Source organism: Heterocephalus glaber, unplaced genomic scaffold (assembly GCF_053883595.1).
Source record: "Heterocephalus glaber isolate CG9 unplaced genomic scaffold, H.glaber_assembly_v1.0 deba00001608, whole genome shotgun sequence".
Classification (NCBI taxonomy): Eukaryota; Metazoa; Chordata; class Mammalia; order Rodentia; family Bathyergidae; genus Heterocephalus; species Heterocephalus glaber.
Window position 1 is genome coordinate 19,974,914 of NW_028258379.1, and position 16,099 is coordinate 19,991,012.

Here is a 16,099-nt window from a genome sequence, read left to right on the forward strand (position 1 = left end):
AGCATGAGATTAAAATAATCTGGCACTGTTTCTTCTTTGCCCACGAATACCGAGGAATAAATATTAGAATGATGAATTCTCTTTCCCTTGTCAACCACAAATGTGTTCCAGCCCAAGGCAAGGTCTAGAAAGTCATTTAAAAATAAACAAATAGAACCAAAGAGTAACTCTATTCTTTTATTCAAAGTTTATTAAAATACAGGAACAAATTGTAAAAGCACACATACCACTCAGCACCAATATAATAACACTCTTTTTACCAATAATCTCCAAAGCATTTCATTTTTCTGCAACTGTAAAGCAGAGATATACACACATACATTCTCACCACATTGACCCAGCACCCAGCAATAAGTCCCGAATAGTCTCCTTGCTGGGGAGACAGAGATGGGGAGAGGCAAACTAATGTGACTTCATCCAACCACTAACTGAGTCGATGACTCTTTCGTTAGCAGTTATCATTCGCACACTGGTGAACTCTGCACGTCTCAGTCTCCCTCTTCGGGTGCCGATTACTTGGGCTAGTGAGTCCGTGATAATGTGATGCAGAACTAAACAAAACTGGCCAACCTTCCCTATCCAATATCTTTTCATTGCTTTGGTTATAAAGTTCTGGATACTTATGTCTTCATATCCCCTTGTCGTACCACACATAAAAACCACACTGCCCAGTGAGTGACACAATCTGGAGAAGATGTAAGAGAATTTTGTTTTAAGTCTCCCATCCACTTTCTGTGGACTTCTTTCATTTATGTGTTTACCTGTTTGCTTTTTTTGTTTTTCAAGGTGGAGGGAGGGGAGTTTGAGCCAAAATAGTGACTTCATTAAACATCTGCTGGGTCTCCCAAGTTTCAGTAAATATTAAATAAACTCCCTGGAGCTCTGGTGCTGCTGCCCAAGGCAGGCAGCCAGCCCTGGCTTGCGTGAGCAGTCTTGTTTGGATATCTGTACTTGTCTGCTTTCTGTTTGGTCAGACTCACCTGGGAACGGAGATGGACCTGTAAAGTCTGAGGCCTTGTTTCTCATGCTGTCTGGAACACAGAGCATGAGGAAGTGGCCCAAGTGTTTCCTCATCCTCAAATCACTTAGGCACACTCAGCAGTCTTCTTCCAACCATAAGAAATTTCTGCTCAAATCTCGCCAAATAGGTAGACCGAGATCTCCAGGGCTAGTTTTTCCTTCTCAGCAACTCCCTCGATCACCCAGCCTCAGTCCCTTCCATTCCGAAAAGGTCTCAAAAAAGACCAAGAGCATTGCCGAGCAGAAATTTATATTATGTTTCCTTCAGCAAGTATGTATACAAGTGGGTTTCACTTCTATTTTTAAGCTAAAAGAGGCAACATTAGACTATAACTATACTCTAGTTTTAATTTTTGGTAATATCATATTTTAAAGGCTCTTTGAATTAAAAGACCCATTGTGGATCTTCCCTGCTCAGAGACATGACATTGAGCATGTTCTGAAAAGCTCTAAATGCTAGTAAATGTTTTCACTAATCCTTCACTGGTGAGAAGTCAGTATCTACATATTACCCTTTTCAATGGCCAAAGGACTCTAATTAAACTTATTTTCCAAACCGTCAGTCAGAAGTCAGGTGGAATAAATTTCCAGGTTCATCCTCTTATGATTCACATAATAGGAAGCTCTCTAAAATTAGTAAATTCCTCGTGCTGTGGGTATAGCTTACTGGCTATGCCAAGGGCACCTTGTACCCATCTAAGAGTTTTTCCAAAGTCATAAATGTTGTCTTTATCAGTCCCTCTGGTATTTTATGCACCAAGGCAGCCCCCACTCATGACTTTCCCATATTTTATAATTTTTATTCAAGAAACCAAATAGTGAAATATGTCCTGACAAAATGAAAGACCGTGTAGGCTTTTCTTTCCTCCTTGATCAGAGACTAAGCATCTCTTGGTTAATGAGGGAAGAATTTAACTAAATCAAGACACCACTCTGAAGATGATATTACCAAAAATCAGTAAATCATTTTATAAATGAGGTGAAGATGCAGGCCCAGAGATCCAAAATGTGAATGAGGAAAATCACAGAAAATGGCTGCCACTTCAGCTTTGCAAAGCAAGACAAGTGACTAGAATGGCTCTCTGGAGGCCTGTTACATTTTAATAGCTGTATGAAACTCTCCTACGCTACTGTTCCTGCATTTCATTCATGCTCATTCATGAAAGTCATTGTAAATCCCACTGATACTTTCTGTAAGCAATAAAATAAAGTAAGTTTTCAATAGTTCCATGACATCTTTCAAACACTAAATGTTTGAGTAAATCCAGATACTGTGATAATATCTAAAATTTCTTGGAAACTAATTCAATTCAGACAAACAAATTCAGCTTAGAGGGCTAAACTGATAGTTTCATATAAACACAGCCTATGGTGGGAAATGTTTAGGTGCTAAGAAGAGGAACTTAGAGTTTTATATATGTTTTTCCCTTGTGAGAATTAGAACTGTAATTTTTCAAGGGAATGTACCTTATAAAAGACATGATAGTTGGGTGGGTATTGAAAATATAATAATTTCTCTGAGCAAATCAGCTAAGCATTGATTTTCTTCTATCTCAAATCATGAGTTGTTAATTTTATAAAAGGTACATCATAGGAAACCATGAAAGTTTATGTTGAAACAAATAGGTTACATAATTACAGGCTTATCATAATCCTAATAAGGCCAATCCAAACTACATATTGTAGAATTCCTGAGCTTTTACAACCTATTTTCTCCATATCCACTTCCACAACTCTTCTTCCAGAACTTCTTCCATGTTCTACTGAACATGTCTTTCCCCCTGACAGTCAGCCTATGTCTTTGAATGTTTACTTCCTCCACCTCATACCTCCGCTGGACTGTCCTCCAGGAGAACTGCCTGTGTGTACACACACACACATCCTTCCACTTCTTTAAAAATATAGCACAACTGGGTGATTTTTCCATCACACTTTTCCCTAGATAACTAGCATTTCATTGGCCAAATCTCATCCCCCCACCAGCTTCTCTGACATCCTGTTCCATTATCACATGTGTAGAATAAAGGGGAAGCTTAAAGACAATGATGTGGGTATGCTATAACTAATTTTTCATTTTGCTTCTGTAGAGTACTACATAAATCTCAACAACATTTTGAAGATAAAAATCAAGGGAGGCCACTGATAAGCCTTGACTATAAAGTTTAACAATACAAGAATCTGAAATAATCTATTCTCAACATGAAGTTAGAGTAATTCATTAGATAACATCACACTTTTGAAATTTGCTTTGTTTCTTTGTGGTTTTTTTCTAAATAGAACTCAAAACATTGGAAAGCTTAGGCATTGCTGTAAAAAAATTAGTCACAATGGAGCTTTAATATTAAACAATATACCACCTAGAGATATGACTGATTAGTTGCTCCATTTAAAAAAAAAGTGCTTTTGATTCTTGCATACCCAGTTCTCACTTTTCTCATTTTAGCCAACTAATTTACTCTCACCTTGAAATTACCTTTTTGTAATTAGTTTTGTGATTCAGTTATTAATTGAATGGATGTAAGAACTTTTGATTTTATCAACCATATGCTGTGATTTGATAGTATGCTCAAATTTTTAAAAATTGTGATACATGATGGGTTGGTCTATTCTTCTGAGGGTTATGATCTTTAGGTATTACTTATTGGTAAAACTATTTTGTTTTTATTTTAAAGAGAAATGTATATATGTGTATATGCATACATATATAATTATAATCACATAATATTGGGGCCTTGGATTATTAAACCTCAGCTAGTGAGACTAAAGAAAGATCCAATTCTGAATTTGAATGTCAATGGAAATTCCATTTTACCAAATTCCCTTATACTAAGGATAGCCTTATATTAAACCCTACACAATTATTATGGGAATAACTCAAAATAACTCTTCTTCTATTTTGCAAATGAAGGAAATGTGTGTGTTTGTACCTATCGCTCATTATAGTTCACCTATATTAGGTGTAGGAAGGAAAACAGGGCAGTAGCTGAATGGCCAGGGTACCTCCCCCCAACTTCAGCTCAGCATTCATGAGATAACACTGCCTAAAAGACTGGGTCTTCGAATGAGTGGCCCATATCATAACTGTAGGAACTGGGGAGGAACAGACCAGCACCACCAGTCGCTGGCTTTTCCTTTAATAACTATTATGGGGTATAATTCACCCACTAAAAATGTACATACCACATACATGTTTCTTAAAGTAATTATTTCCAAAAAATCTCACTAGTGCAAATATCTAAGTGTAGTTTTTTTTCCCTTTCAATCCCTCTGTCTTCCTCAGTCCAGGAGTATATGATATTTTGTCTTTATATGCATTTTCTTTATGCTAGCTTTAGTTAAGCTTTTTCTTTCTCTAGCTTTGTATCTATTCCTATGTTTCCATGGTGAGCAAATTAGTCTCTTTCTATAGTTTCAAGGTGAAACTCTATGAAGTTTCCTAATCTTTCTGCCTCCTCTTTTCTAGCTCGTCAGTTTGATTTTCTTCTAGTACTTTCTCCATCTCCCTAGAAAGTAACCCTCAGATTCCAGACAATTATTCTAATCTTCAAGTGGAGGTGTCATTCTGGGTATCTACAAGTACCTGTGAATTCTGGGCTACGTAGATTGGTGCAGAGCACTGTATGGCTAGAATCACTCCAACGCATTAAACTCCAAAGTCCTAACCACGTAGCTTGAGTTCAAGAATGCATTATAAGTAAGGATTCTGGAATTTTCCAGTTGCGTTCTACCCATGATGATTAAAGCCTACACAATGTGCTTTATCTTAATATAGACAGCAGCTTCTCTAACATAGTCATTATTCAGGTGACTGTTTCTTCTGGTCCCAAAGCAAGCATCACTCATTTCTCAAGGAAGAACGAACACATACTGAGCCAGGGTTTCTTCCTCTCCAATCTGGATCTTTTCACTAAGAAGAGATGTAACAGAGTACTATTTAACCCAGTGCCACTTGAGTGGGGAAAGAAGTACTGAGATGTTAGAGGTTTATGTTCTTCTGAGGAGTAAATTCCTGTCTTTCAGTGAGGCAATGGGACTCAATGGAAATAGTGGATTCAGTTCTTAATTTCCTTTCCTTTATACAGTTTTTTTTTAAATAATAGCTCTATTGTGATCATACCTTTAACCAACTAATCTAAATTTCATCTCTTGCTGAAATTCTTTTCCAGCCAACGCCGGACCTCTTGAAGGTTGTAGCAGAAGGGGCCCTTTCCTCCTAGATAAGCAATCTTCTGTCTCTGCACAATGCACACTCGTTCAAAGGCTACCCCATAAGCTACATTGGCATTGTTGTCCATGCAGTCAGCCACAACCTGGCACTGGGGCGGCAAGGAGAAACGCTCCAGAAGCTGATGGGCTGCTGCACATCGATCTTCCTGGTTCCGATGTTTCTTCACCTCCAAAGACAAAGAGGATCCCCCAGGTACCGCCCAACCATCTGAAGGATGAGCCTCGTCAATGTAGACCAACAAGAAGTCAGCCACTGATGAGAACTCCTCCACCAGTTTGCTGAAGGCAGGCAGCTGGCTGGTAAAAGGAGGTCAAGTGGCGGAGCCGAAGTTGACCACCAGTGGGCGCTCGGCACTGGCGAAGTCAAGAAGGTGGCACTGGACTCCATCAGCAGTCTTCTCCTGGACACCGTTTCCGCTACTGTGAGCTCCTTCGGGACTGGACACACGCACCACACTGGAATTGGGGGCATCTTCGCCCAATTTCACCTGTTGATGGAAAAAGATAACAAAGGAAGAAAGAGAATACTACATTAAAAACACTGCTGCTTCAGTTCACTAGAAACAAATAACATTGGCTGATAAAAGGTGGTATTTCCTTCAGAGAGTACAAAGACGTCACGTAAAGAATGGTTAAATGAGAACAAAAGTATTTTTATTCTGTGCATTCATTGAAGGAAATTATTTTCATCATTGAAGCACTGGCAGTAACTCTTCATAATCAAGTTGAGGCAGATATTCTTTACTATCCAGTTTGCCATCAATACTTAGCACACATTATATAACAAATTACTGACCTCATTTTAAATGTTAGGAGCAAATGACTGATTGACTTTAAGACAAATTATCAAGGTCTTGGGACATACTGCCTCTTTTTCAATTCTAAATATGCACGCAGGACCTGATTTTCCATGGATGCTGCTAAGTTATTTAATCTCAAGTATTGGACAATGGTAAGTGGGTTCCCTTTTGGCCAGACCTAGAAACCTGGAATCCACTATTTACAAGGGTTACCCCCATTTAACCCTTCCAGTGCTTTCTCATCTGTAAGATGAAGGTAATGAGACCGGTCTTCTTATGCTGTTTGGTTATCAGAGAGTAACAGAAAGAAAAGAGCTCTTTAAATCACTGCATGGACCTGTCCTGTGCTGCTGTTATCAGATGCCCCAACTCACCTCATGGAACACAATGTATCTTTCCCTGGGGAATTCTGTGTGAAAAATAAATTAATAAACTTCCCTCAGAAGAGATTTGGGCCCCTCTCAATGTGGTATCTTTTCTGAAGGTTTCCACCACTATTGCTTACATTTTGGTTCTGATGACTAGAGCCTTACAATTTCTATTAACAAATACAGAAAAACAAAAACATAATTTTCCAGAATCCTACTTTTAGTCATTTTCTTATTTTCCACGTGTTTTTGTTTGTTTTCCCTCTTTCACCTAGGAAGTCACAAACCACCTACTTCTTTACCATACAATTTATTAGTGAGCTCCTCTAAATGATAAAATATTTGGGCACAAGAGGTATAGACAGCAATTTTCTATGTGCCTCTTTGAACATGGTTTAAACAGCTGAGCACAGAATAATGAAAGAAATTTTGTGGCCTTTGTATCTATAAATTGATAATAAAACGCAGGCAACATAAAAGAACCAATTGCTTCAGTTTGAATTAACACAATTGAATCTTCCCCTAGAATGGTTTAATCAAAACCAATAACATTAGGGACAGCTTACCACAGTATAACTGATTTTTATACCCTACTCTTATTATTACAAAACACGTCCAATGGGATCGACTTATTTTTCTCATATAAATACATCCACATATAACACTGCTATTAATTGAAGTCACTTAGAAGTGAATTGTTGAAGATGGAACAACCCAAATAGATATAAAACACTCAAGGTCTTTTATTCAGAAGCTTCTATCTAATGTTAATGTATAATTAATTTTAACTATAGAGAAAGAATTAAAGTTCTTTCTATTCCTTGTGAAAAATCCTAGCAGGGTAGGTTTGAAACAAGTACTATTTTCTAAAGGTGAATCTTAAAATAATCTCTCTTCAGAAAGAAAACTGTTGATGTTATTTGGTTTCAGTCACCACCAGGGAGAAATTTTAATTTTCTTGGCCAATTTGCAAGTGACACTAGATGAAGAAATCTATTAAGCCACTTTTAACTGGATTGTTTCATGTGAGCTATACTGGTCTTTGAAGCTCTCAAATATATTTCACACTTAAACATATGGATGTTAAAAAGCATAAACCTTCTAATCTATGGCTTCTTTCAACACTTTGTAGCTCTTTATGAACAGAATTCCCAGCACCTTCTACATCTTTTCTGCTTAAGACAATCATGATTCTAGAAGACCTCCTTTTAACCATAGTGTGGGTGCTGTGTTTGTCAACACACTGATAAGACCTGAATGGATGGGTGAGTCTGCTACAGAGACTTCTTGGTAAGTAGCAACCTGTACAGGGGAGAAAAATAATCTCTACACTACCAACTGGTAGGTCTGCAGCAGGTGAAAACATCCTTCTGTCTTTTGGAGTCATTGTTGGAACCCATGAACAACAGTGCAGTCTTGATAAACAGGCTTCTGACTCCCAGACTCTCTCTCACACAAGGAATCCTGTAGACCCTTGTGTTAGTCCTGACTGTTCAACTGAATAATCTAATTTGATGCTTCAGGCACAGGTGATCTCTTATTACCTGCAGTTAATTTTCTTGGAAAGTTAATATCACTTTCCTTAGAGACATGAACAATTCAGTCACTGAAACCTTTATAAAACACAAACTGGCTTGCCTCAGAAAAATGTAGAACCAGTACAATACAGTTAAAAATTAGGAAAGTTGTCAAATACATAACACTCTTTGGAGTATGGGGTTAACATTTTGTTTGTCTTTGAAATCTATATTTTAAAAATTTTGTTGAATAAATGATTGATTAAACTCTAGTTGTTATAATCCTAGATCAGTGAAGAATTTTATACTTATTAATAACCTCGACCTACAGAGAATATAAATTCTATTTAGGTGATGGATAAGTTTGCTGGAGCAGATACATTTGGAAACATGAATCCTGGACCCTCCTGTAGCTTACTGCCACACTTAACATCCAGTGTTGTTAATCTGATCTTGAATATCTAAATAGGTTAGTAAATAAAAGGGCTATGGCCATTCTTCTTTATTTTGTTGAGCAGCATAAGACGCTAACATAGACTAGAATGTCATTAAAGGATATCCTTATTTATGAAGGCAACCGGGTAGGAGAAAATGCATAGGTAAGATAGATGGTCTTACTAAAATTAGAAAGAAAAACAAACACCCATGTTCCCTAAGTCTAAATATGAGTAGAGTAGTAGTCTGCTTTTATAAGCATAATATAACTAATAAATTTGTCTATTTTTACTAAACCTGATGGAGGACAACTTAGCAAAAATAGAGGAAAAAGAACATATAATTTTACTCTAAACTAAACTCCAACGACAACAAAAAAAACTTTTAAAAGAATATTACTGTTTGATCACTATGAAATTAAATTTCTATTAGACCAGAGTTTCTAAATTCCTACTAGACTAAAGTTTCAAATGGAGAATTTCTTGGTTTGCCTGGTTAACAAGCCTGCTGAGATCCAATGGGAGAATCACCATTGTCTTCAATGATGGAAGATTCTTTGCTCTTCCCAGGAGCAAAGCATTCCTTGACCCAGAGCCAAAATGACAAGGAAAATAAAGTTGGTCCCACAATAACATTTAGGCTGCGGGAAAGAAGCTCAACAAAAACAAGTTCTATCCTGGTATTCCCAAACTTTGTTTTAATTTCCCACAGTGGCACAGAAAGGCTCCTGGCCACAAGTTACCTATCATCTTAATTTCTTCTTCTTAGAGGGTTTGTGTTCGGTTTTTTTGTCCTTAATGAGACATATTTGCCAAAGAGGCATTCAAAAGGCATTTTTTACTCTTGCGGAAGAGTAATTAGGTCGGTACTTCTTTCCCTGCCAGCATTAGCTGCTCCAAAGAGAACCCTGCCCAGTATTTAATGCCCAAACACAAGAAGCATCATTTCCACTAATTGGTCTTGAAGTTCCGATGTTCCCAAAGGGTCCCTTTCTTTTGCAAGGATCAGAAAGGACACATATAAAATGTGATAGTCATCATCATTGACTTTTATCTCTCTCATCTGCGCTACTACAATTGTCCTTTCCTATGTTTTTGCAGTCAACATGAACACAGCATCAATAAAGTAGGTGAATAAAGGACTTGCAGTTATACAAGAGGCCATCTCTGGGCCAAGATCAGAAGTTGCAGTAGACATGTTTATGAATATGAAAATGAGTGCAAATGCAGAGCATATATAAGATGTGATTCCTTAATGATGGGATTTGTTTTACTGACAGTGTCTGGTGCATAGGGGAAAGGATAACACGGCTTTAGCATGTGGACTGTGAAATTCAGGGCAAGGAGGAAAAAAAGAACCATTCATCAAGTGAAGCTGGAAATAGAGCATATACTACTAACCTTTCTTTCTGCAGCCTGAGAAAGGTTTTTGGATAAAATATAACATAATCTCAGGATTAAAATGCAAGGCAAATGATAAAAATGGGGGTTAGGTGTGTGACAGAAGAGTTACACATACTTCTTGCTATCCAAAACCCTGGAAGTGGCTTTATTAACTATCAGGAAGTTTCAGATTCTTTGACATAATGACCAGGCTACATCAATGTCCTTAGAAACATGGCCAAACAATCATTAAGCAGAGACTTAACCATCTGCATGCAGACTGGCCAAATAAATCAGAGTTGAAGAACAAGCTACCTACTCCTCTTCCTAAGCTCCATTTGCTCTTTGGCTATTCTTTTTTTGATTTGTACCTTGAAAATGTGACTCAAAGCCCTATCATTTCCCAATGTTTTATCCAAGTGACAGACAAGCTCTGGCTGTGGCCTTCTTTGTTCTCTTTTGGGACAGTTTCTCTCTTAAAAGAGCCATTTTCCCATTGTAGAAACTAGTGTTAAAAGGCTTGAGGTGAATGAAGAGCAGAAGGGGAATGTTAAAGAGATCCTTCAAAACCAAAATTATATGTTCAAATGAGTATGTTTTTGGTGCCAGTGCAGCATTAACCTTGCAGAAACTAAACTGCTTGTCAGCATCTATACTGTGTGTTTACTTTTACACTTCATTTAGGTAAGAGCCAGGCTCCCAGACAGGGCAGTTTGCTTATGGGTTGAATATTTTGAGTCTTTGAGCACCAGCACAGGGTTACAGTGTCTAGATGCAATGACACTGAGTGAGAAACTTAAATAAGAAATAGCTTAAATAAGAATTTGCCTCAGGATATCTCACAAGTTTCTATAGACAGTTTGCAATCAAATGTGCACACAGAATCTACATGATCTTTGAAAGCTTATTACAATTTTAAATCTCTTTCAATATTTTAATGGAAAGATGTTATTTTATTATTCCATCTTGTTCTTTTACTTCAATGTTGCTTCTTGTCTTGGTAAAACACAAGGATCATCCTTTTATTCCAATTTACTCAAATATCTTCCCAAGTATCTGACATTCAACAGCAAGGGGAAGTAAGAATAACAAATGACAGGTCTAGGTCTATTACACGCAGACACGCCCCTCGTCCTGGAAAACGCTGTTCTTCAGGTGGCAGCCTCCAAAGCTTGCAAGTCAAGATTATGAAATACTGTGATGCCATCTCAGACAGACCTCCTCTAGTGCCTCTAGAAATGCCCACACCCAAAGACAGTGGCACAGATGACAACAGCATTCAATGACATGATTCAACCTGTTTGAGAGGTTTCATGTGATCCTCATATGCCATCAAGGTGACCCCTATGCTAACCATACTTGAGAACAGAAAAAAAACCACAATTCAGTGTTCTCAGTGTTTCCATTTATAACATAATCAGTCCACTCTTGTCTCCGGATATATGATTTTTGGGGTTGCTTATGCTCATGGCAGCTATTATATAAACCATTAAAAGCAAACATAATATTATCAGGCATGAACTTGGTCACTGATAAAGTTAGTAAACCGAGACAAAGAAATGCAGAAGAACATACAAACCATATGCTGTAAGAAAAAACAAATCACTCATCCTTTCCAATTTCCTGGAATGTGAATAACAAACTATTACAACACAATGAAACACTACACATTAGTGAAAAGGTAAATAATAAAGGTTATTGTAGGCACATGTGTTTGCTTTTCCACTTCTATTTCAATAAGTTGCTTAGTGGGAAAACATCTCACTTAATATTGTGAGTAATATTACAGCTTCTATAGTTGAAGTGAGAAATGGCATTTATATTAGACATATATGCATATCAGTAAAATTCCCCCCAAGAAGTGATTTTTTCTTTTATAAGCAAAAATCAATTGTCTTTCAAAAAAGCAAAAGTTGAATATACTGAGACCAAGCCTCTGACATTTCTATATAATCTAAAATATACTAAATACAGGTGTGTAAATAAGGTAACTTCTTAATAATGCATGTATACTTGTGTACTCCTCTTGCCTCTAAATTTCTTATTCTTAAAATGACACGTAAAAATTTCACATTCTATATATACATTTGTGGAAATGGAATAATGATTTCAGTGTCTCCTTGCTCATAACTCTCATTTGCCTTTATGTACGTAATATAAATGAGTTTTTATTATTAAGACTTTGAGCATCCATTCATTTTCTCATGAAGGAATTTCCATTAACTAAGAGCTCTTACAATTTACATATCTTCAGGATAATAAATGCAGACCCTTTGCAGGTTGCTTTCAATAAGAAAGATCTGTATTATAGTCAAATTTAGGTAGTTTACAATAGACATTTTCTTCTTGAACATTTGATTTTCAGAAGAACAACCCCACCATGGATTCTTCTTTTATTTTCCTGGTGCTTGGCTTTATTTTTCTAGTGTTTACTTACAGAGGACTCATCCCCTTCCCCTATATTATTCTGAGTTTCCATCTCTGTTTCTGAGGTTCTGCCTGTTGAACATGTGCCACTTCATTAAACACCTGGCTTCAATATTCCTCTAAAACCCTCTCCTTCAGGGTCATTTGCAAGGTCACCCACTATTGTGAGAGAAAACCAAGATTGTCTCCTTTCGTTGCAACATTTTGCAAAGTGCGTTTATTCTTCCTAACTCCAGGGGCCCCTCAGGAATCATGTTGCATAAGGGAGTGGGAGCAAATTGACAGAGGACTGGTGACAAATTGTATTTCTTTGCTCTTAAGATCTCAGCTGAAACTGTTGTACCAGCATTCCAAGCAGGCAAAAAGGCTGAACACCAGAATTTTTAACTTAGAAACAAAGATCACCAACAGGGTTTTGGAGAGCAACTAGGGGGACAACTTCCACAGGTAAGCCAGGCACTGCTCCAGTGCTCAAGGCTGGGGATTGCAGTGACATGTGGACCCATCAGCTCCTTCCAAGACAATTGGTTTTTACTTGGAAAAATAAAATAACTTTGGCTCCCCTTAGAAAGTCTGGATTCCTGATAGCCAGTTCTTGATCTCTTTTGCAAATTGATACCTAGTAACTAATGATGCACAAACCCAGATCAGCATAGAGGCTGCACCTAAGCCTCAATTTCATTAACTCTTACCTCTATCAGAAACAAAAGAAGTGGCTATAGTGCCCAAGCACACTTGCTGTACCTGCTCCTTTGTCAACTCTTTTAAGTAGCACTCCCTTTTCAGCAAGAAAAAGGAAAATGCTAACTCAGTTGTCCTTCCTGGTGCATCTCACCTAGCTTCCCACCAAGCAAAACATCAAAATTCCAGTTTACAATGGCAGGATAAATATCCCCTCCTCCTACTTTTTCTGTCTTTGCCCAAAGTTATTCTACAGGTACAAACCCTCTACTCTAAAATCACAGCAAGATACAGTAATAACTTATTTTTAAAAGGCTCCTGATTAGGTCACACAGCATCATTATGGCTGGATATCCATCCCTCCTAAACTAACCTGTGCAACAGGTGTAGAGGTGAACATAGAGGTTCACTTGCATAAAACCACTAGGCTGGCCCCAAAGAGGGCTCCACAGGACTCACCCCAAAGCCCCCCAAAGCTCCCAGGCCCTAGCCTGCAAGTCCCACTAGGTTGACCTGGGTGAAGCCCACCTGGGCACAGCTCACCTGTTTGTAGGCATCGAGCAGAAAGCTCTTCCAGACGCAGCGCAGTCCCTCTGAGGTCAGCATGCGCCGCCACTCTCCGCGAGCGGACTTGGAGCGGCTCAGCACCAGAACCACGTGCTTGAGCAGAATGACCGAGTCGTAGAGAGCCAGGAAGAGGCAGTTGGAGAAAAAAACTGGCAGGATCTGCAGTGTGATCAGCAAGTCTATGCTGAGGATACCCATTTTCGCTGCCTCCAGAGTCGTCCTCTTGTGCGCTCTGGTTCCCCTTCGCCCTCTTATTTAAAAGAGGGGTGGTGATAGAGGGGTGGGGGAGGTAAGGGGGAAGGTTAGGGGTGGGGAGAGAAGGAGAAAAACTAAATTAAAAGGAAGCCCAAGTTGTCTCCTCTTTCAAAGAAGCAGAAATGGCAAGACCAAGTTCAGTCTCTCCGGCCCAGCAGTTGGAGTGTGCCCATCAATTCATTCAATTCGGAGCTGCTGCCTTTTTTTCTTTTTTTTTTTTTTCAGGATTTAAGATGTTAAAAAAAGAAAGAAAGAAAGAAAGAAACTGGCGCACCCGTCCCTAATCCAGTTACCCCTGTCAGAGTCCGTTAAAGACACGCTGTTCTACTTTCATTTCCAAGCACCTATGAGACTGTGGAAGAGACTGCAAATTTTTCCTTAGCTTTTCATTGTCTCTGTGTTCTTTAAACGTAGCCTGTTTCTTTCTTGAATTGCTAGTTTAAAAATGTGTTTTAATGGCAGTTTGTTTTTCTTTCTTTACTGCGTTTTGTATACACTTTCTGTCCCCAGCCTGTCTCACTCTCTCTCCCTTCTCCAGGAGCAGACTGAGTGCGGTGCTCACTCCCTCTGGCTTCTCCTTCCTGCTATCTGTCTGTGTGCAAAGTGCCTCCCTCTACAGCCCAGTGAGTCTCCCTGAAGCCTTTTATATATTCTCTAGCTAATTGCTGCAATAGAGAAATGAAAGCCTAATCTTGCTAAAGATCTTGACGTCATTGAGAAAGAGGGCTTTACTTTGGCCAGGACTGCAGTGAATAGAAAAGCAAAACTCGACAACTTTTTTTTTTTAGAAGGGGTGGGGGAGAGACAGTGGAATTTTGCTTTGTGATTTAAAGAGAGAGAGATGAGAGAGAGAGAGAGAGAGATAGAGAGACAGAGAGAGAGAGAGAGAGAGAGACAGAGAGACCTTTGACAGCTTTTAAGAAATGGTTCCAAACTAACTTTAGGGAAAGTAATTAAATATAATGTGTAGATTAATATGGTTACACTCTCTCCTCTGATTATTATTAATTTATCAGGGGCTTGGAGAAAAGGATCCTGGGAGGCAGGTAGAAAATAAATAATCACAAATGGTCTTTGCTCAGTTTCTTGGAATAGAGGAATGTTGACTCATGAACTTTACATCTTTATACCATGACTGTCTCTTCACCAGATTTGTTACCTAGGTCCTTTAAATATTTTTGAGTCATGACCTTATTTAAGAAAATGCAAAGTGAGTTGTGAGGTGGAAAACTCTGAAACTATTTGAGAATCACCAGAGCCTTTCTCTGAAGCTGTTCGTGGAAACTTAATACAAGCTTTCTTGTAGATTTTACTGAAGCATCCCATAGCAAACAAACAAACAAGAAAATCCTCCACGCATGAAAGGAGGTAGGTGACCAGATATTCTTGCAGCTCCGTTTTGCCTCTATGCCAATCACATTAAAACTTTGCATTGAATGGCAGGAAGATGCCATAAGACTGAGAAATAAATTCTTTTTCAGAGAGTCCTTTAAATTCAGCAATTCCCCTGTTTTGGTTAGCACAACTCCGAAAATGACCTGAAATATTAGGAGATCTTTTTTGCTTGAAAAAAAAATTAATCAAATGTATAGTTGGTTGGGAGCAAACTCTGAATTAGTTCAGTGACTTTATTAATCTCCCGAACAGTTAGGCAGGTAAGGCTTTGGCAGAATACCATGACCCCCTCCTCATCCTAGTTTTCCTCTTCCCTTACCTAACAAATCACCTCTACAAATTATGTTTTCTTAGAAAAAAAAAAAAAAAACGACCAGCCACTATAGACCCTGAGGTGGGGTGTAAAATTTTAATTGAAAATTAATTAGCTGCATTTTTATGTACAAAGAGCTCTCATTAAGCATGAGCTAAGCAGTGGATGCAAACCTGTGGTCAGTCCATTGCTACATTTTGTCCCTATGGCTTAAACTTTCAAGATCATAGAAATAATTTAAAGGCTAAAGCAGAGGCCATTAACCAGTAGTCCTTGGGCTAAATTCTATAGACAAGTGCATTTTGTTTAGAAGGCAGGGTGCTTTTCCCCTTTCAAAACAATAAAGGAGAGGACTTGGGGGCATTCTGTGTGACCAGGGATTATCATCCACTTGGTTTATTGTTGTCTCCCCAGCACATAGGACCATGCTGGCATCTGTTCACCTCAAGAAGGATGTTCTGAGTGAACGAATGAATACATGAGCATGTGGAGAGCCTCTGCTTTGCTCCACTCGCAGGAACCATTCACATACAATACCATGCAAGGGTGTGCCCTGGAATTGTGAAACGTGGGGCTTTGTGCATGACCCTTCCCAGTGACACAACCCTCCCGACCCTAAACCCTGATGCCTTCGTTTTTGTCATCAGCTTACTCCATGATGAAGTTTAGAATTAGAGGTCATGGAGTAAATTTTCGAGATGGTGGGAAAATT

At 38.5% G+C, this 16,099-nt stretch overlaps 1 protein-coding gene across 1 annotated transcript; it reads right to left on the reverse strand.

The window, feature by feature from the left end:
- Window positions 1–164: 164 nt before the first annotated feature.
- Window positions 165–14,232, reverse strand: Dio2 (iodothyronine deiodinase 2). Its single transcript, XM_004837107.4, has 2 exons — window positions 13,401–14,232; window positions 165–5,735 (listed from the first exon to the last, which is right to left on the reverse strand). Exons 1-2 carry the CDS (start codon window positions 13,620–13,622, stop codon window positions 5,148–5,150), a joined length of 810 nt encoding a protein of 269 aa, XP_004837164.2. The 5' UTR covers window positions 13,623–14,232; the 3' UTR covers window positions 165–5,147.
- Window positions 14,233–16,099: the final 1,867 nt, after the last annotated feature.